Source organism: Heteronotia binoei, chromosome 15, assembly GCF_032191835.1.
Source record: "Heteronotia binoei isolate CCM8104 ecotype False Entrance Well chromosome 15, APGP_CSIRO_Hbin_v1, whole genome shotgun sequence".
Taxonomy (NCBI): domain Eukaryota; kingdom Metazoa; phylum Chordata; class Lepidosauria; order Squamata; family Gekkonidae; genus Heteronotia; species Heteronotia binoei.
Genome location: NC_083237.1, coordinates 34,791,813 through 34,814,276, shown reverse-complemented (window position 1 = coordinate 34,814,276; position 22,464 = coordinate 34,791,813). Strand labels below are relative to the sequence as shown.

The following is a 22,464-nucleotide window of genomic DNA, read 5'->3' as shown; positions in this document are numbered from 1 at the left end:
GAGTATCCTAGATGACACATCAGCACTTGACCCATTCCAGTCCAGTTTCTGCCCTGGGCATGCTACAGAGATTGTGTAGGTTGCCCTCATGGATGCTCTCCACAGGCAATTGGATCACGGCAGATCAGTGCTGCTGCTGTTATTGGATCTTACGGCAGCATTCAGCATGGTCAACCATGATCTTTTGACACACCACCTCACTGACATGGGGTATTCTTGCAGTGATTTACCTCATTTCTCCAAGGTCAAGGACAGAGGGTAGCGCTAGGGGGGAGGGTGTCAATTAGATACCCCTTAACATGTGGGGTCCCTCAGGGGATAATCCTCTCTCCAATGTTAATATCTATATGTACCTCCCTTTCCCATTTGGTGCAAATCTTCAGGCTGGGTTGTGCCTGTTGATGAGTGCTCCCCCACAAGATCTGGCCACAGGACTGGGGGCCATGGTGGAATGGCTGAGGAAGAGTTGGCTGAAACTGAATCCAACCAAGATGGAGGTACTGTGACTGGGGGAGGCGGGATTTAGGATTGGGTGCAGTACTGCAGTTGGAGCCCTCTGCTCATGACTAGGGATGTGCAAAAAAAAAAATTCGGAATTACACGGATCCGGAAGTATACGGGGGGGGGGGGATTTGGAATCCCGTATATTTCTGAATTCCGAAGTCGGTAGGGTTGCCAAGTCCAATTTAAGAAATATCTGGGGACTTTGGGGGTGGAGCCAGGAGACTTTGGGGGTGAAGCGAGGAGACACTGGGGCGGAGCCAAGATCAAGGCTGTGACAAGCATCATGAACTCCAAAGGGAGTTCTGGCCCTCACATTTAAAGGGACCACACACCTTTTCAATGCCTTCCTCCCATAGGAAATAATGAAGGATGGGTCACCTTCTTTGGGGGCTCATAGAATTGGATCCCCTAGTCCAATCTTTTTGAAACTTGGGGGTTATTTTGGGGAGAGGCACTAGATGCTATACTGAACATTTGGTGCCTCTACCTCAAAAAACAGCCCCCCCCCAGAGCCCCAGATACCCGCGGATGAATTCTCCATTATTTCCTATGGGAATACATCTCCATAGGGAATAATAAAGTTCCCAGCAGACATTCCCCTCCCCTCCCCCCCGCTTTCTGATGACCCTGAAGTGGGGGGAGGGCCTCCAAACCAGGGGATCCCCTGCCCCCACCTGGGGATTGGCAACCCTACAGTGGGAGGAGGAGGAGGATGGCCCAGACCCCCCTCGGGCGACCCCTACCCCCCCGGGCAGGGCGAGGAGGGGATACCATGCTCGCTGTGGATGTCATAGTCTTCCTCCAAGATGAGCTGGTCCCCGATCCAGATGGCGGCGGCAGGACCAGCCATGGCAGCAGCCCGCCCACCAGCGACTCCCCCCTCACCCCAAGTGGACCCAGGGGGCAGGCAAGGAGCCACCCCCACCCACCCTCCCTGGGAGCCACGCTCCCACCCCCCAGGAGGCCAAGCCAGCAGCTGCCGGGTGGCGGGCGAGCGAGCCTCTGCTTGGCGTTGCCCCGGAGACCGAGCAGGAAGGGGAGGCACTTCCACGCGCAGCCTGGAGCGGCCCTCTTGCTTTTCCTCCCCCCCCTCCCAGGAGGCCGCGCCAGAAGGTGGCGGGCAGGCAGCTAAGGCATCTGACTTGGGTTGCCCAAGTAGGAAGAGGAGGAGGCACTTCCCAGCGCAGCCTAGAGAGGCACACTCTCTCTGCCACCACCACCCCCCCGCCACGCTCCTGGCCCGCCCCCCCACTCCACCTCAGAGGTGGAGTGGGTGATGCCGCTGCGCCGCCGCCCCCTCCCCACCCCATCCCAGAAGCGGAGAAGGGGCAGCTCGCCGCGCTCCTTCGTGCAGTTTCTTCCCCCACTTCTGTTTTTGGGGGGAGCGGGGGAAGAGGCTGGAAAACCTGGGGTCCCCTGCTAGAGCGGGAGGATTGGGACCCCTAGTAGTCGGAATAGCCGCATATACGGTAGATGCGCGGCTATTTCCGAATATACGGCCCCATTATTCCCTAAGGGCCATTGAAATCAATGGCAAATAGGGTGTATTTGAAACCACCTGGAGGGGAGGGGGTCTGAGGGAGAGCCCCCAAATTTGCAGGAGACCTGCAGGGGACTCTCCCCTACAAACCCCCAAAGTCCCAAAAAGATTGGGCCAGGGGATCCCATTCCAGGGGCACCCAAAGAGGGTGCCCCTATTCCACCGTTAAACCCTATGGGCCATTGAAATCAATGGCAACATAGGGCATAATTAGAGGCTACTGGGGGGCAGGGGGTTTGAGGGAGAGCCCCAAAAACTGCAGGGAACCTGTAGGGGACTCTCCCTTACAAAACCCCCAAGTCCCAAAAAAATTGGACCAGGGGGTCCAATTCCTGGGGCACCCAAAGCCAAACCTAACTTCACACACCAGATAATCTCTATAGGACCCAAATGCACTACATCCCTCTATCTACTCTATGAACCCTGCAGTGCAGGCCTGGAACCAATATAAACCCAGTTGCCAACATCACCACCACACAAAACACAATCTGCTCAAGGTCTGCTCTGCAGACCTGGCTGCAGCAAACCCAGATGCTAGCTCTCCAGCCCTGCCCCAAACAACACGAGGAGAGCTGGCCAAACACACAAGCCAGCTGGTTCTGGGTCCCTCACCCAGGTGCCAGCTTCCCTGCCACAGAACACACAATCTACAGATGCCAGCTCTCCAGCCCTACCCCAAACAACATGGCCAAGCACAACAAGTAGCAACAAATCAAACACAGAATTTTTAAAAAACAGTAAAAAACTTAACTTTTAACAATACAGGAACTTTGCCAACTCCCTCCCCCCAAAAAAACCCTTCACCCTAACCCCAAGAAATCCAAGCCACCCAAATCAGGAGAAGTAAAAGGACACTGCACTTTTAAAAGTCCTCTCACTAAATTAAGATATGGGCAAATTGGCAAAAAAAACCCCACCCCAACAGAACCCCCTAACCCCAAATAAGCTAGTACGCACCACCCAAATCTGGACAAGTAAAGGGACTCTGAGTCTTTAAAAGTCCTTTTACAACTAAAATAAAAACAAGAAATCCAAGACTGTCTTACCTTTTAGACGTGTTCTCTTACTCCAAGCAAGTCTGGTAAGCCTGAGTGAGCACTGAGCAGCAGCAGCAGCTGCCTGAGGCCAAAAAGCCAGAACAGAACAATCTCTCTCACACACAGACAAAAGAACAACATTGTTGCTGATGGCTGGAGGTAGGGTGGCCATAATATCTACATGCCAGCCAGGGACACCTTGAGGGGGGAATGAATGTGTGTGTGCGCACGCGAAGCGCGCGTCGCCGCAAACAGGAAGTGACGTCACTTCCGGTGATGTCATGCCACCGCCGGAAACAGGAAGTGACGTCACTTCTGGTGACATCATTTCCCCCAAATGCCACTGCTGGAAACAGGAAGTGATTCCCCGGGAATCAAACCCAGTTCTCCCAGTTAAGAGTCCGCACACTTAACCACTACACCAAACTGGATCCAAACTGTAGCTACTTAGGGTTTGCACTCTTGGATGCCAAAGTGAAGGCAGGGCCAGCCATAATCTTCTACAATCTTCTTTACCTTCCTCCCCCACAACAGACACCGTGTGAGGTGAGTGGGGCCAAGAGAGCTCTTGCAGGGGTTGTCCTTGAAAGGGCTGACCCAAGGCCATTCCAGCAGTTGCAAGTGGGGGAGTGGGGAATCAAACCCGGTTCTCCCAGAAATGATGGTGTTTGTGTGTGTGTGTGGGGGGGGGGGTTCTTCGGCGTCATTCTGGGGTAAAGGCCGTGTTGCAGAGCAGCCCTTCCATGACCCCCAGGAAAAAGGAAAGTGCGGCACCAGAAAAAGGGCTCTTCTGCCCTTGCCATAGCCAAGCCCCCGAAGGGAAGGCTGTGGCCACCAACTTGGGTCCTCACATCTCTTACACATTTTCACTGTGTTGTGTGCTAATCTGCTGCTCACCCTCTTCCTATAGATATGGACTGCTAGCCTCCATTTCAATGAATCTGAAGAAGTGTGCTCAGCTCGAACGTGACCCTCTATAACTGGCATTTCCTGCCACCAAACTACACAAAATTGTGCTTGATGCCTAAAAGGAGCCCCTAAAACCACTGCTTCTTGTTGTTGGAAGTGCCTGTATTCAAAAAGAAAGCTTCACTACTTTCCACCAATCCCCCTCTCAGGACTTGGCAGAACTCCCACCAACAGGTGCCGGTTCTCAGTACCCACAAATACTGCCACAAAAAAAGGGGGGCAGGAGCCCTAAAGCTGCTTGCAAGTACAAACAATGAGGTAAGGAGGATGACCCCCCCCACACACATGAAAATAGTCATTGTAATACCACCCAAGCCCCTGAAAGCAGAGAATCCTAGAATTGGAAGGGACCTCCAGGGTCATCTAGTCCAGCCCCCTGCACAATGCAGGGAACTCACAAGCCCCTCCCCCTCCATCCACAGGACCCTCATTGCTGTCAGGGGGACAGGCAGCCTCTGTTGGAAAACCTCCCAGGAAGGAGAGCCCAGTTAAAGCACAGAATCCTAGAGCTGGAAGGGACCTCCAGGGTCATCTAGTCCAGCCCCCTGCACAATGCAGGGAACTCACAAGCCCCTCCCCTCCATCCACAGGACCCTCATTGCTGTCAGGGGCCCCCGCAGTCTCTCTTGAAACCCCTCCCAGGAAGGAGAGGCGGGTCCTTCCCTGCAGGCTTCCAGAGCCCTCTCTGCTTGCCAAGGCCTCCCGCCTGCCCGGGGGCTTCGCCTCCTTTCGCTGGGCTCTGTGCATTGAGCGAGCGGGGCTGCCTTCGGGGAGCCAGAGCCGGCGTACAACAGCAGCTACTCTGCCCCGGCCCCAGCAGCAGGAGGGGGCTGCAAGACTCACCAGTCCGCGGGCTCCGTTCCCCCAGGGCCTCCAGGTACAGCAGCCACAGCACGCTGGCCTCACCGGAAAACCCTCCCCGGCCCCTGGGTCCCACGCCCCAACAGTTCCAGCCTCCCCGCCCCCTGCCTGGCCCAGCGGCACCGGCCTCCCTCCCTCTCTCCCAGGGACTCCCTTTCTTCCTCCTTTCCCTTCTCCCTTCCCTCTTTCCTTCTTCCTTTCTTCCCTCCTGCCTGCCAGTCCGCTTGCTCCATTCCCCGAAGGCCTCTGGGTGAAGCAGCCACAGCACGCCGGCCTCGCCAGGAAACCCTCCCTGGCCCCTTGGTTCCGCGCCCCAACAGTTCTGGCCTCCCCGCCCCCTGCCTGGCCCAGCGGCACCGGCCTCCCTCCCTCTCTCCCGGGGACTCCCTTCCTTCCTTCCTCCCTTCCTTCCCCCTTTCCCTCCTCCCTTCCCTCTTTCCTTCTTCCTTTCTTCCCTCCTGCCTGCAAGTCTGCTTGCTCCATTCCCCGAAGGCCTCCGGGTGAAGCAGCCACAGCACGCCAGCCTCGCCGGGAAACCCTCCCTGGCCCCTGGGTTCCGCGCCCCAACAGTTCCAGCCTACCCGCCCCCTGCCTGGCCCAGCGGCACCGGCCTCCCTCCCTCTCTCCCGGGGACTCCCTTCCTTCCTTCCCCCTTTCCCTCCTCCCTTCCCTCTTTCCTTCTTCCTTTCTTCCCTCCTGCCACAGGAGGGAAGAAAGGAAGAAGGAAAGAGGGAAGGGAGGAGGGAAAGGGGGAAAGAAGAAAGGAAGGGAGTCCTGCCTGCCGGTCCACTTGCTCCATTCCCCGAAGGCCTCCGGGTGAAGCAGCCACAGCACGCCGGCCTCGCCGGGAAACCGCTCCCCGGCTTCTTGTTTCCACGCCCCAAGAGTTCTGCCTCCCTCCCTCCCAGGGGCTCCCTTCCTTCCTCCCTCCCTCTTTCCCTCCTGCTTCCTTCCTTGCAAGTGGGCGGGGGACTCCTTCCTCTGCCCCCTCCCCGAGCCGCGTCCGCTGCTGCCTCCGGCGCTGGAGTCTCCCCCACCGCGCCTTCCTCCCCTCTCCACCCTCTCAAGCGCCTCCGGGCTGCCGCCACCCGGGCTCCGCCTCCTCTCCCCTCCCGCCGGCTGGAGGTTCCTCCGACATGCCGCCTTGCTTTCGGGATGCTGCTGCGAACTTTTGGCCAGGCGCGCGAAGCAAAGGAAGAGGCGAGCCCGAGCAGGCAGCAGGACGCGCGCGCGGAGCCTCCCCGGCGCTCCAAAACAACTTCACGCCAAGCAGCCAGCCTGCCCAGTGGCGCAAGAGGCGCTTGGAGTTTCTGGTCCGGGAGGAGGAGGAGGAGAAACTCGCCGCCGAGAAGGGGAAGCGACGACTCAACCCCCCTTTCCTTTCCTTCCTTCCTTCTGCAGCAAGCCCGGGTGGGAGCAAGATCTGGGCTGCAGCAGCCCCGCATCACGAAAGGAAAGGTCCCCCGTGCAAGCACCAGTCGTTTCCGACTCTGGGGTGACGTTGCTTTTCACTACGTTTTCACGGCAGACTTTTTACGGGGTGGTTTGCCATTGCCTTCCCCAGTCTTTTACACTCCCCCCCACCACACCCAGGCACCTGCTGTTGGTCTTCAAAGGAAGCTGAGCCGCGCTTCCAAACCCGATGGGCCTCTGAGATTTTGGCTGAGAAGAGAGGCATTGCTCCCCGGGGATTTTGGCGAACCCGGGATTTGACTGGGCCAACCTGTGAGGCGGGAATTTGGGGGCAGGGGCGGGACCTTCCCAGGTGGGCAGGACAATCTGGCCACCCTAGCTGGAGGATCAGCTACGCAAAAGCCCTTCAAAGCATGCATTTGCAATTTTGCATGCTTTGGATTGGGGCTCCTCTTCCCCCTCCCCCCTCCCTGATCCCAGAGAGGCTATGGGAGAGGCAGGGAAGGAGACAAACAGCTCCCCTGAGGCTACAGAAGCTACTTTCCCGCCTTTTGTATTGACAGCCGTATACTTACGAATACTTATACGGAAATATACGGGGAGCTATACTCGGCTCCCACATAATGGGCCCCAATTGGAATCGGCTGTATGCGATTCCGTATGCAGCCGAATCAGGGGTGATTCGGTGGTTGATTCGGTTCAGCCGAACCGAATGCACACCCCTACTCATGACCTGAGTTCAATCCCAGTGGAAGCTGGTTCAGCTAGCCGGCTCCAAGTTGACTCAGCCTTCCATCCTTCTGATGTCGGTAAAATGCGAACCCAGCTTTTTTTGGGGGGGGGGGGATTGGAAAGTGTAGATGACTGGGGAAGGCAATGGCAAACTACCCTGTAAAAAAATCTGCCGTGAAAACATTGTGAAAGCAACGTCACCCAAGTCTAAAACGACTGGTGCTTGCACAGGGGACTACGTTTACCTTTTTACCAACTTCCCACTCTTGATGGTGCACCTTTAATACTTGCTCAAGCTGTCAGGAGTTTGGGTGTGGTCTTGAATACCTCCTTATAAATTGAGGCCCAGATCATGAACTCATAAATTCTGGTGTTTTACCATCTATGCCAGGCCTGGCCCCCTTCCTGTCTCACCCTGACCTGGCCAAAGTAATCCATGCAATGGTTGCCTCCAAATTGCATTACTAACTCGCTTTACACTGGCCTACCCTTGAAACTGATCTGGAAATTCCAATGCAGAGCATTCTGCTCTCCTCCATGGTATTTATCCTCCGCTCTTCCCCAGTAGCATATTGGGCACCTTCCAACTTGAGGGGCTCATCTTCCAGTGCCATAACTTTTGTTACTGTCCATGGGGTTTTCTTGGCAAAGATACTGGAGTGGGTTGTCATTTCTTTCTCCAGTGGATCACATTTTGTCTGGGTTCTCCACTGCAGCATGTCCATCTTGGGTGGCCCTGCATGGCATAGCCCACAGCCTCACTGAACCGTGCAAACCCTCTCGCCAAGTCAAGGCAGCAATCCATGATGGATAATGCTGTTAGATAAAAAACCTTTACGGTTAGAAGCTCATGGGAATAAATTCGGCTGGCACGCGTATCTGTGTTATGGGAAGAATAAGATGGATGGTTTTTTCTCTCACCACTATATCAGAAATAGTTTGTTAAACACTTGGATAAAATATAAGATATATGGCGACAAGAGAAAACCGCTTTGGATAGTGCCAGCGAAAGTAATAAAAATAACAGCTGAATCTGATGAAGAAAGAGCAATGTCATATAATCAACTGCTCAAGATTCAAGGAGACAAAATTGAATTAAAATCTGCTGAAGAGTTAAATAATAAATATGATTGGTTTCAAAGGCAACAAATTAAAAGCTTGATGGAAAATGATATTAAATCGGATGAAATTAGGCGCGAGCAAACAGAACTGGAAAGGGTCCTGCTTGGGGATAATGAAAAATTAATATCGAAAGTATATAAATTATTATTGAAATGGTCTACAGAAGAAGAAGTAGTAAAATCTCAAATGGTAAAATGGGCAATTAATGTGAATAGAGAAATACAAATGGATACATGGGAGCACCTTTGGAAGAACTCAATGAAGATCTCAACTTGTCAGAGTATTAAGGAGAATTGTTTTAAGATGATGTATAGGTGGCATATGACTCCGAAAAAGCTGGCTAGGATGAGTAAAAAGATGTCGGATAGATGTTGGAAATGTAAAAAACATGAAGGTTTTTTCTTTCATATGTGGTGGACTTGTGAAAAAGCGAAAGAGTACTAGAAGATGATACAACAAGAAATCTCCAAAATTTTGGGTTATGACTTCAAGAAAACTGCAGAGACTTTTTTGCTTGGATTACAATTAGAAAAATTTCCAAAGGAAGACAGGACTTTAATTTGGTACTTGCTCTCAGCTGCTAGGACATTGTATGCACAGCTGTGGAAACAAGGGAAAATACCAGAGAAATGGGATTGGATTGTAAAAGTTTTATCGTGGAGTGAGATGGACAAATTAACTAAAACTTTAAGAGACTATGATTTAGATTTATTCAAAAAGGAATGGAAGAAATTTAAAGGATATATGGAGAAAGAGTGGAACGTAAAAAGACATTGGACATTTTTTTAGTATTAATCAAAAGTATTAAATTTTGATAGATTAGTGGTACCTTTAGAATTAAACTCAAATTTATAACTTCGGGGAAGTCAATATTGGAGGGAGGGGGGTGAAATATCATATGGGTTAGTATAGGAAAAAGATAATTAAATATTGTAACAATATGTTATTAATAAATTGTTAAAACTCAAGGCAGCAATCCATGAAAGAGAATATTACAATATAAACTGCTAAAATACCAGTTTAAAATTCTGCTTCAAAAGGTATGACCAATCGGGTCCAGAGATCCATCAAATCCCAATCACCAGGAAGGGGGGCCAGATAAAAGGGGACTCCACCACCTCAACTGAAGGCCTGGCATAATTGCTCTGTATAACAGGCCCTGCAGAACTGCAACAGATCCCACAGGCCCTTCATCTCCAGAGGGAACTCATTCCACTAGGAAGGGGCAAGGGCCAAAAAAGTCCTGGCCCTAGTCAAAGCAAGTTGGACATCTCTGCGGCCAGGGACCACCAGGAGGTGTTGAGATGCTGATCTTAAAGACCAACAGGGCTCATATGGGTTGTGGCAGTCCCAAATATATGAAGGAGGTCAGGGTGAGAGGGTCTGACTGGCCCTAGATCACCCAGCAAACTTCTGTTAACATAGATGGGATTTGAACCTAGGTCTCCTAGATCCAGTCACTCTTAATGCTGGACCACATTGTCTTTAATAACTCAGCATACTTCTTAAATCCCCTTGTTTAGCAAAGGAGGGGTTATATCCCAACCTTCCTGACTGCACTTCCATTCTCTCAGATGGGGACCCAAAGCAGTTTCCAGCATTCTCCTCTCCTGCATTGTATTTATCTTCACAACAACCCTGGGAAGCAGGTCTGGCTGACAGAATGTGCCTGGCCCGCTTTTAAATATAATGAAGGGTTCTTTTCAGATTGTCAACTGCCAGGTGGGCCTAAAGATCTCCAGGAATAACATCAGATCTCCAGACTACAGATATCAGTTTACCTGTGGAAATGCCTGCTTTGGAGGGTGGACTGTATGGCATGGTACAGCACTGATGTCCTTGTCCTCCACAGGCTCCACTCCCAAATCTCCAGGAGTTTCCCAACCTACAGTTGTCAACCTTTGGCTCCACCCCTGCTTGTTCTCCTCTCCAGTTCCAAAGTTCCTAGCACTTGCCCTATCTGATAGTACTTTGAATACTGTAGGAGCAGTTAAGCCTCCTGCTTAAAGAGCTGCACAAATACCAGATGAAGCAAACACAAGTGTGCTGGTGAGCTGTAGGCAAGACTAGATCCATAACATTTGGATAAACATATGAAGCTGCCTTATACTGAATCAGACCCACGGTCCATCAAAGTCAGTATTGTCTTCTCAGACTGGCAGCGGTTTTTCACACCTGTTTGCCTGGACCCTTTTTTGGAGATGCCAGGGAATGAACCTGGGACCTTCTGCTTCCCAAGCAGATGCTCTACCACTGAGCCACCGTCCCTCCCCTAAGCGGATGAAGGAATAGAGGGAATGCTTATTAAATTTGCCGATGATACTAAATTGGGAGGGGTTGCAAATACAGTAGAAGACAGTAACAGGATACAGGATGACCTTGACCGGCTGGAAAACTGGGCTAAATCCCATAAAATGAATTTTAACAGGGATAAATACATGCATTTAGGCAGGAAAAATCCTATGCATGGTTATAGGATGAGGGAGACTTGTCTTAGCAGTAGTATGTGCAAAATGAATCTAAGAGTCTTTGTGAATCATACGCTGAACATGAGTCAATAGTGTGATGCGGTGGCTAAAAAGGCAAATGCAATTTTGGGCTGTATCAAAAGAAGTGTCCAGATCACGTGAAGTGATGGTATTGCTTTACTCTGCTCTGGTAAGACCTCACCTGGAGTATTGTGTTCAGTTTTGGGCACATCTTTTTAAGAAGGCTATAGACAAGCTGGATCGGGTCCAGAGGAGAGCGACAAAGATGGTGAGGGGTCTGGAGACCAAATCCCATGAGGAAAGGTTGAAAGAGCTGGGGATGTTTAGCCTGGAGAGGAGGCGGCTGAGAGGTGATATGATCACCAACTTCAAGTACTTGAAGGGATGTCATAGAGAGGATGGTGTGGAATTGTTTTCTGTGACCCCAGAAGGTAGGACCAAAACCAATGGGTTGAAATTAAATCAAAAGAGTTTCTGGCTCAACATTAGGAAAAACTTCCTGACAGAGCGATTTCTCAGTGGAACAGGCTTCCTCGGGAGGTGGTGGGCTCTCCTTCCTTGGAGGTTTTTAAACAGAGGCTAGATGACCATCTGGCAGTGATGAAGATCCTGTGAATTTAGGGGGAGTTGTTTGTGAGTTTCCTGCATTGTGCAGGGGTTGGACTAGATGACCCTGGAGGTCCATTCCAACTCTATGATTCTAAATGCCACCTTTCTCCCCATTGGAGAACCAAAGCAAAACAAGCCTCTGATACAAATCTGACTGAGAAGGTTGGAGTTGCCCGCTCCTAAAATGCAATCCAGCCAACAAAGCAAGGGCAGTGCAGAGGGCTCTAGTGTAGCCAATATTTATTTATCCTATTTTATTTGTATTATAGATTTGATTTCCTGAATAGCCTCATCCCAGCCTAAGTGGGGTTTTAGAGTATGTGTTTTAGAGTTCTCAGGTCAGCATGTTGACTGCTTATTTTTCAACTGAATTTATTATTTTTCCAGAAAATCAAAAGAGAGAAAATGGTGAGTTACAGATGTGATTGAGAAGGTCTGAGTTGCCCACTCCCAAAATACCATTCAGCCAACAAGGCAAGGGCACTGCACAGGGCTCTGGTGGAGCAGCATTTTTTTTTTCAAATTATTTATAGATTCAATTTACTGAATTGCCCCATTCTAGCCTAAGTTGGGTTTTAGAGTATGGGTTTTAGTGTTCTCAGGTCTTCATATTGGCTGCTTATTAGAGATGTGCACAAACTGGGGATATAGTTCATTTTATTTTACAATTTGTTTGATTTCTGAGCAATTCATGGTTTGTTGGTTCATTCAGATCAGGAAGTGTAAAACTCACTGGGAGTCTTTAGCAGGCTCTCCTGCACCCACCCTCCAGGTTTGACAAAGTTTGAATTTGAAATGTCCGAGTTATAGCCCCTAGGAAAGCTCAGAAGCCTACCCCCAGCATTGCCTAGGAATTGATTGAATCAGCACTAGGCTTTCTGGGAAACCAAACTACAAAAATGAACCAAATGAAGCACCAAGGTCTAGAATAGTTTGGAACGAACCACAAATCGACCCAATTCATACACAAATCAAATTCATGGTTCAGTATATCCATGCCTAAACTAAATGTATTTTCCCCTAGATATCTTAAAGAGCGAAAAAGGTGAGTTTTGTATTACCTTTCTAGGGTTCTCAACTACTAAAGGAGGTCAAGATGGGGTTGCCAAACCTCCAGTTGTAGACTGGAGTTTTCCTGCTTTTGCAATTGATCTCCAGGCTTCAGATATCAATTCCCCTGGAAATAATGACTGCTTTGGAGGGTGAACTCTAAGTTATTGTACTGAGTGGTGAAAACAACTGGTGCTTGCACAGGGGACTACCTTTACCTTTTTACCAACTTCCCACTCTTGATGGTGCACCTTTAATACCTGCTCAAGCTGTCAGGAGTTTGGGTGTGGTCTTGGATACCTCCGTATAAATTGAGGCCCAGATCATGAACCCATAAATTCTGGTGTTTTACCAGCTATGCCAGGCCTAGCCCCCTTCCTGTCTCACCCTGACCTGGCCAAAGTAATCCATGCAATGGTCGCCTCCAAATTGCATTACTAATTCACTTTACACTGGCCTACCCTTGAAACTAATCTGGAAATTCCAATGCAGAGCATTCTGCTCTCCTACAAGGTATTTATCCTTATAACAACCCTGATAAATAAATCTGGCTGATGGAATGTGACCAGCCCACTTACATCTGACTTGAGAGGCAAAGCTTCTTCAAAGCAATCTACAAGAGCCAGAATGGGCGTTGGTATCCTTGGGCCAGAGTTCTTGATTGCTTATTTTTCAAGTAATTTTTTTTCTTGAAAAGCTTGTTGATTTAAAACTTGGTGGCCAAGAATCATTTTGATCTCTATTCATTGTTATTGTGGTTGTTTTATGTATGCCAATAAAGGTATGAACTGAACTGAATTGAACTCGGTGGTCAATTTTGAGGCCTCTATTTTTGTATGAGTTATGCTTGCCACAGACTATGGCTTCCATTGCAAATAACATAGGATTGCCAAGTCCAACTCAAGAAATATCTGGGGACTTTGGGGGTGCAGCCAGGAGATTTTGAGGGTGGAGCCAGAAGCAAGGGTGTGGCAAGCACAATTGAACTCCAAAGGGAGTTCTGGCCATCACATTTAAAGGGGCTGTGTTCTTTTAAAATGCCTTCCCTCCATTTGAAATAATGAAGGATAAGGGCACCTTCTTTGGAGGCTCATAGAATTGGGCACCCTGATCCAATCTTTTTGAAACTTGGGGGGTGTTTTGAGGAGAGTCACCAGATGCTACACTGAAAATTTGGTGCCTCTACCTAAAAAAAACAGCCCCCCCCCCAGAGCTTCAGCTAATCACAGATCAATTTTCCATTATACCCTAAGGGAATCAGTCTCCATAGGTAATAATGGAGTGCCCAGAAGACATCCCCCAGTCCCCGCTTTCTGATGATGCTGAAGCAGGGGGAGGGCCTCCAAACCAGGGAATTCACTGCCCCCACCTGGGGATTAACCCAAACAAACAACAGAACTAAGGTCTAGATTGAGAAAAACAATTACAAAAACTGCATACTCTAATTATACACTCAGTTGAATTCCACTTATTTATAACTTGTGTTATTTACATTCCACAACTCTATTTAACACAACTCAAACAGAAATGATTTATATTACATAAGAAAACAAAGCCTTTGGCATCCTCATCAACACTGCACTTCCTGGTTGCTGTTAGATGAACACTGACTCAGAAGTAGACACAATTCAGACACAGATTGAATGATGGAAGTGGCAGTTCTTGAATAATTGATTCTGGCCACCCAACTTACCACGGAACCTGTGCTCACGATTATTCACTACAGAAATATAGAGATACTTCCCAAGGCACCAGCAAGAACTGGTGCCTTGGTTGGGAAGTATCTGGAGTGATTTCTGTAGTGAATAATGGTAGCCAACCCTCTTCATTCAGCCAATGAAGTTTGCAAGGCTATGAGCATTATCCTGTTTATCTACTGATGGTAAAAAAATTTTGGCTTCAAGAACTGCCACTTCCATCATTCAAGCTGTGTCTGAATGTCTCTACTTCTGAGTCAGTGTTCATCTAACAGCAACCAGGAAGTGCAGTGCTAATGTGGATGCCGAAGACTTTGTTATGTGGTATAAATCACTTATGTTTGAGTTGTGTTAAATAGAGTTGTGGAATGTAAATAACACAAGTGATAAATAAGTGGAATTCAACTGAGTGTATAATTTGAGTATACAGTTTTTATAACAGTGTTTTTCTCCACCTGGGGATTGGCAGCTCTAAAATAACATCAGGGGACTTTTGCACATAATCTAAGTCAGAATGTCCTGATTCTCTTCATTTTTGGCTCTTCAACTCCATCATCCTGAATATGGTGGCCAATTTTCAAAAGCCTGGCTTTGTTTTCTCATGCATTGTCCCTACCAGAGACAACCAGAGCTTCCAGCACCAAAAATAAGAGGAGGACATTTCTGGATATTATGCAGGTCAGGATGTTCCAATTCCTTTTATACTTGCACCACAATTCCTAAACTGATCCTGAAGCTGGTGTCAATTTGGAAACTTCTAACTATTTCTGAGGAGTTTTTAATACCATAGATGAATGGGCAGATTGATGGATCTGTTTATTAAAATAGATTTTTCAACAACATAATATTAAAAGCAAGCTGTTACCTCAGAGAGGAGAGCTGCTACAGCTCCAAGTTCCATCCACATAACTGTAGTTAAAATTGTTTTGATTTTGGGAAAGGTAGTTGAATGTAAAGTACCTCTTTTGCCGGACTGATTTCTTCATATGTTTTCTTCTGTTCCTGAGGCACTGATGCCGGAATAACCAGTGCACAGATGAGGATCTCACAAATGTGGTCCAGACTGACATTAGCCTTGCTAGGCAAGGCTGGTGCCTGGAGAAAGGGGTTTGGATTCTTGGGCTGGCATTGTTGGTTGCTTATTTTTTAAAACAAATATAATTCCTTTTTCAGAAAGACTAATGGCAGAAAAAGGTAAGTGAGTAACTTGTGGCTTTTTCCAGCAACTTGCATTTAAAAACCAGGGATTCTCCTACAGTTGCTAACCTCCAGGTGGAGTCTCAAGGCCTCTAGGAATTATAATGAAACTCTACACTGCAGAGATCAGTTCTCCCAGAGGAAATGGCTGCTTTGGAGGGTGGATTCTATGGTATTATACCCTGCTGAATTACCTCACCTGCAAACCCAACACTGACTGTGATCACACACACTAAATTGCACTTTCAATTCCCTTTCAATGCACTTTCCAACTGGGCAGAATAGTTGAAAAATGTATTGAAAATGGATTGAAAATGGATTGAAGGTGCATTATTTAGTATATGTGATCACAGCCTCTCCTTAAGGCACCACCCTCAAATCTCCAGGAATTTCCCAAACCTGATTTGGCAGCCATGGACTCTGCCCTTGCTTACTTCACTCACCAAACCCATAGCTCCCTATGCTCACCAAATTTGATGGTAGTCCAAATATTACAACAGCAGTCAAGCATCCTGCTAAAAGAGGTGCACAAATACCAAATCAGGTAACACCAGGAGTGATCATATTTTGTTGCTGAGATGTAGACAAAATGAAATTTATAATCAATGTCATACTTTGTCTTTACCCTCAGTGGAGACCCAAAGTGGCTTACTTCATTGCCCTCACCTCCAGTTTATCCTTTTAACAACCCTGTGAAGTAGATCTGGATGAGACAAACACTGATTCCTCACTGGCAGTTGCTCCACCACCAGGCTTCTGCTTGAGCCAGCTCAAGTGATCTATTCCCCACAAGTTGCTCCGTGAGCACCTTTGATCCACAGCTATCTCCCATTCTTCTCATGGCAACCGGATCTCCAAAAAAAACCCAGATCTGGTCACTGCAAGGGGAATGGGAGGTAGCCGCAGATCAAAAGCCACCTGCCCAGCAACTGGTGGGGAATCAATCGCTTGAGCCAGCTCAAGCAGAAGCACAGGGGCAGAGCAACTGCCAGTAAGGAATCACCCAGAATGAATGGCCCATTTCTAGGTCGACCTGCAATTTGCAAGGCAAAGACCAGTGCAAGGAACTCTGCCAGAACCAGAATGGGCTTGGGACTTCTTGGGCCAGAATTTCTGGTTACACTCTGAGCAGAACTAATTCTGTTATATCAGGAGTGTACAACTCATTTGTTATGAGGACTGAATCTGATGTAAATGAGACCTTGTCAGGGTGGGTCATGTGTGTACCTATTTAAGATTAGGTAGCAGAGATACAAATTTTATAAAGGACACAGACAAACACAATTAATGATTTTTTTTAAAAAAAATCCTTTAAACATGCTTAAACATTAGCAATTATTGGTCTTAAAGGTGATTTCTTTGAATTTCTCCCATGGGATCCAGGGAACTGGGCAAAAGAAGCTCTGGCTCTTTCCTTCCTTCCCCAGGGGACCAGGAGGGGGGGGAGCTTTAGCCAATATAAGGAAGAGAGGCTTGGCTCAGCAGCTCTGCTATGCGATTGAGAGAGCCTGCCAAAACAAGTTATCCCTCCCCCTCCCTCCGCAAGGGAGGAGCCTCAGCCAATGAGGAAAATAAATGCTTTGTTCTATAGCTCTTGTGCAATTGTGCAAGCCTGGCAAAGGAAGCTGTGATGCAGCAGGAAGCAGACAACAGCCTGTTGCTTGGGGGCCTGATAGGAGCCCTCCAGAGGCCTGATTGAGCCCCCAGGCCGCATGTTTGACATCCTTGTGTCATGTCTTTATTCTTTTTCCCCCCCACAGAATTCTCAGATGCTCGTTTCTACAGAGGTAAGAGTAACCTTTTAAAAATAGCCAAAAAAGAGAGGGAATATGGGGTTGGGGCAATTTCCACATACTCCTCTTGATTGCATAGGGCTTATCCAGATGAACTATCAATCACACCATCATACCACACTTCTTATTTTGTAATCATCACTCAATGTACAGTTGCCATGCAGTACAGAAGCTTTAGTTTGGCCATGATTATTTATTCTTTTGTTTGTTTGTTTAATAGGCTTATATTCCACCCTTTCCCATAACAGGCTCAGGGCGAATCACAACATGAATTAAACAACAATAAAAAAACCCTATAATTTAAATTTAAAACAATGCAATAAAATTAGCAAACCAAAAACAATAGAACAATAGAACGAAATAAGGTGCATCACAGGCAGGAAGGGTACATTTCACAAAATACAACAATTTTTGGCCCAAGAAAAAGTGATGGTGTTAATATTAAGATATCGCACCACAACAAGGCTGTAAAGCATGATGTCACAACAAGGTGCCAACTGATGGAATAGTTGCTGGAATGGGATGCCCACTGCCTCAACCAAAAGCCAAGCAGAATAGCTCCATCTTGCAGGCCCTACAAAATGGTAGTAACTCAGGGAGGGCCCAGATTTCCATAGGGAGCTGATTCCACCAGGCAGGTGCCAGAGCCAAGAAAGCCCTGGCCCTGGTCAAGGCAAGATGGACATCCTTTGGGCCAGGGGTGGTCAGGTGTTGTGTAGCAGACAGCAACGACTTCCAGGGCATATATGGGAAAAAGCAGTCCTTCAAGTATGTCAGTCCCAGGCCATGAAAGGCTTTAAACATCAGTACCAAAACCTTGAAGCAGATCTAGTAAATTGGTAACCAGTGCAATTGGCACAGCACCAGTCAAATGCTCGCCTGTAAAGGCAATGCACTTAACAGCCGTGCTGCCACCTTTTGCACCAGCTGGAGTTTCCAGATCAGCCCCAAGGGCAAGCCTGCATAGAGCAAGTTACAGTAATCCAGTCTGGAAGTGACTGTTGCATGGATCACTGTAGCTGGGATAGATAGGGCGCCATCTGTCTGACTTGCCAAAAATGATAGAAGGCAGATCGAGCAACTGCTGTGATCTGAGCCTCCATGGTAAGTGAGGCATCCAGTATCACTCCCAGACTCTTCACCTTCTGAGCTGGCACAAGAGATAAACCATCCAGGGTTGGGAGTTGGAAGCCCAACTCCAATCCCCCTTGGTTCAGGTACAGGACCTCCATCTTAACTGGATTGAGCTTCAGCAGGCTTTGTCACAACCATCCAGCCACAGCTTCTAGAGCCCTAATCAAATAATCTGGGGCAGAATCTGATTTGCCATCCATCAGCAGATAGAGCTGGGTATCATCCACATATTGGTGACAACCCAGTCCAAAACGTCAAGCAATCTGGGCAAGGGAGCTCATAAAGATGTTGAACATCATTGGTGAGAGAATAGCTCCCAGTAGTACACCTCATTCAAGTGGGTGACGCGTGGAGGTCTGCTCACCAAGAGCCATCCTTTGTCCCCAACCACGGAGAAAGGAGGAAAACCACTGTAAGGCAACTCCCTGAACTTTAATGTCAGCAAGGCGGTGGGTCATTAATTTACTGTGTTGAAAGATCTAAAAGTAACAGCAGTGCTGACCCACCTTGATCCAGATGCCTTCTGAGGTCATCTGCGAGGGCAACCACAGGGCAAAAGTCGGACTGGAAAGGGTCAAGGATAGAGGTATCCTCCAGGAAAGCTTGAAACTGCTCCACCAATGCTTTCTCAGTTACCTTGCCCAGAAACAGACAATTTGAAACTGGGCAGTAATTGGTCCAAAGATGGCTTCTTCAAAAGCAGACCCACCACTGCCTCTTTGAGCCTAACTGGGAACATCCCTGATGATGGTGACAGATTCACAATGTCAACCAGAGGGCTCCAGATACCTGCTTTGACAAGCCAAGACAGGCATGGGTCCAGAGGACAGGTGGTAGGCTTCACTGCAGCCAAGACCCTGTCCACATCTTCCAGAGAAAGTCAACTGAAGTGCTCCAAAAAAGGGCCAGAAGATGGACAACTGGCTTCCAGTTCCCGTCCTGTATCAACTGTGGCTGGAAGATCCTGGCAGAGAGTCAGGACTTTATCTGCAAAATAAGTCTCAAAAGCCCTGCAGCCATTGTCCTAACCTGTCAGCACTGTAGTTAGCGAGCAAATTGTCCTAAATAATTGGGCTGGGTGCGATTTTGCAGACGCAATGGAGGTTGCATAGAATTCTCTTTTAGCAGATTTCACTGCCTTCTCATAGACCTTCATAAATGATCTATAAGAAGTTCTTGAGTCCTTGTCATAAGAACACCACCACACTCACTCTAGCTATTTAAGTTGCCACTTCATCCTCTGCAGCTCCAAGGTATACCATGGAGCCACTTTGGTACGGCAACAAAGAGGAAGCCAGGGGGTGATGTCGTCAATGGCTGCAGAGAGCCAGGAATACCAGTCCCCCACTTGTTCATCTAGCAGCCTGCCAGGCAGCATTGGATCCCGCAGAGCTTCCCAAAGCCACTCAGGGTTCAGTTGGCTCCACAGGTGAGCATAAATCTGCTCACCACCTAAACAGGAGAAGAGCTGCAGGTTAAATCAGACTTTCAGGGCATAGTGATCTGATCACAGAACTGTATCAACAGCTATCAGATCCAATGTTATACCATCCCCAAAGACCAAATCCAGCATGTGACCAGCCTGGTGAGTGGTGTCAGCTTGTGTGCTTTGAAGCAAATTCTGTTGTTCGAAATGTTTATTTACTCTGCTGTTTGGAATGTTCATTTATTGCTCACTAACCCCATAATTCTATACTTGACTAACACTGTGGTTCCAATAGAATGTGAAGGGGGGGGGGAAGAAAGAGTGATTTAGGCGCCAGAGGCCAGCAAGGTCTTTGAAGTGCAAAACATTTCGCCGTTTCTCAAGCGCCTGCAAGGACAGAACGGGAAGGGAGGCACAGCCTGACTGGGGAAGAGATAAGGAATGTGTGAACTGGTTCCTCTCAACAACCTGAATGTAACTTTATTATGAGAACTGATTTAAAGCCCCTTGCTTTGATGTGTATCCATAAATGCCAATGCCTTTGCCTTATTCATTATCATTATCAATAGACCTGTGTAGAGAGTAGCATTGTAGTAATCTAATAAAATGAAACTTAGTTTTGAACAAAGACAAGTCTGTTTATTTTGAAACTTCAATGCCCCCTTCGCTGACATTTTGATACTGATCCCAAGTGGGGCTTATCGGCAAGAGTTACTTTTTAGCGAATGGCTGAAAAAGCACCCGATGACCCAGAGCCCTCCACTCCTGAAGCAATACCAGGAACTCCGGCGTGGCACGTTATCGAGCAGTGGAAACCAAAGAAGGTGAGCAGCCAGCAGCTGTTCATCACCCCAAAGGGTTGGAACCCCCGCACTTTGACCACGCTGATGGATGAGGCGGCGCAGAGGCATGCGAATATCCTCCGCACCCCAAGGGAACCGGAGGACCGAGGGAGCCCGATCGAGCTGCTGGACCGGCGCGACAGCATGACCGGGGAAAGGGGCATGCGGGAGCACTCGACCGACTGACAGGCCGGCTCGGAGGAGGACGACGGGTGCGACTCGCGGGCCTCCTCCCCCAGACACGACCCAACCGAAGATCTCCGGAAGGAGATGGAGATCTTGGGGTGTGACCTGAGGCAAGAAATGAAGGCGAACATGTCACTGATGATTCGAGAGGTGCAGAAGCAGATCGATTGGGCGCTGGCACGAGCGCTGGGAGGACCAGCTAGGGCGCAACCACCGGTCCTTGCCCCACCAGCACCCTCGGCGGGGCCCGCAGCACCAGCGGGAGCCACCACCCCGGCAGGACCGGGAGCGAGGGTGAAAACTCGCGAACTGGATGTTACCTTCGACGGGAGCCCCGACAAGGTGGAGTACTTCATCATCCAGGCCAACAGCTACATGCACTACTTCCCAGATGAACACAGCCGAGTGGCCTACCTGGGGTCAAAGATGATGGGAGAGGCACAGCTGTGGTACGTGAGCCTCTACGAGACTCGGGGCCCTGAAGTCGCCATGGTGGCCGGGTTCCTGCAAGCCCTCCTGTCGCAGTTCGAGGACCCCTTGCAAGAGACGAGGGAAATCACGGCGATAGCCGAGATCCACCACGGGGGCAGCTCGATCCGGGAGTACACCCTGGAATTCTGCAACCACGTCCGCAAGATACAGGGTTGGAGTGAGGCGATGAAGATAAGGGCCTTCAAGAAGGGATTGACCGCGGGGCTGCTGGATCGGGCCCTGGCGCAAGCGAGACCGGCCACCCTCGTTGGGTGGATCCAACTGGCAAGGGAGATTGAGAGCAACATGAAGGAGGTGGCCCTACAGCGCCAAGGCCACCAGAGCAAACCAAGCCACAACGCTCGTCCGGCCCAGAAGACCAAAACCAAAAAGGTGCCGGGGGGGGGGGGTCCTGAAAACCGTCGCCATCTCCCACAAGTGCTACCAATGCAGGGAGCCCAACCACCTGGCGGCCAACTGCCCAGAGAGGACCCGAGCAGTCACCCCAACGCCAAAGGAGCCCGCGATCGGGGCGAAGAAGACGAGCAAGCCCAAGGAATCGAGCGGGGGAAGCACCGCACTGTCGGTGGTGCTTGACGAGGATTCTATAATGCTGGAGGAGCTGGGGGAAGATCCGTGGGAAATTGAGCCGGCGGGAAACGGGACCGACCTGCACTAGACGGTGCCAAGGGGCAGGTCCCGGAGAAAGCGGCACCACTACAGGTGAGAATATTGGGGGAACTAATGTTTGTCCCATTGACTTTGTTAAACGTCAAATTGAAACGGTTTGTGCACGCTCAAGCCCTCATAGACTCAGGCTGCACCCGGGAGATTATAACCCCTAGACTGGTGGAAATGTTAGAGTTAACGAAAGAACTTCTCCCCCGACGGCTCAAGTTTGAGCAAATGGACGGGACACGAATGAAGGGGGAGCCCTGTGTGGAGCAGACCCAGGAGGTCCCTATGAGGGTAGAGGATCACTGGGACTTAGAAGTGTTTGTGATCGCCCCTTCTTGCTCCTTTGATATTGTGTTGGGGGTGGGCTGGCTAGCATGGCACCAACCGGACATACAGTGGGGGGAACACACGATCGATTTTCTTGACAAGCGGTGCACCTCCCACCTGTGGCGAGAACTCTGGGGGCCACGGCCCCCCCTAAGAATGAGAAACTGTGTGTGACCATAGAGGAGATTAGATCTATCCCTAAGGAGTACCGAGATTTGAAGGGGGCGTTTAGCGAGGTGGAGGCCGATGAGTTACCGCCCCACCGGAGCATGGACTGTGCCATAGAACTCATTCTGGGCCAGTCCCTACCCAAAGCTAAGCTCTACTCAATGGGTTGGGCAGAGAAGGCAGAGCTGCGGAAGTTCCTCGACAAGAACCTCCGCCGGG

General features: G+C 49.2%; 1 protein-coding gene across 1 annotated transcript in view; it reads left to right on the top strand.

Annotated features, from left to right (window-relative positions):
• The first annotated feature begins 6,047 nt into the window (after nucleotides 1-6,047).
• The window catches only part of LOC132584548 (E3 ubiquitin-protein ligase TRIM39-like), a 32,937-nt gene continuing 16,520 nt past the window's right edge, over nucleotides 6,048-22,464 (top strand). Inside the window, exons 1-2 of the mRNA XM_060256453.1 lie at nucleotides 6,048-6,321; nucleotides 16,981-17,007. Of these exons, the coding sequence (XP_060112436.1) occupies nucleotides 6,048-6,321; nucleotides 16,981-17,007 (301 nt within the window). The remainder of the gene's footprint in view (nucleotides 6,322-16,980; nucleotides 17,008-22,464) is intronic.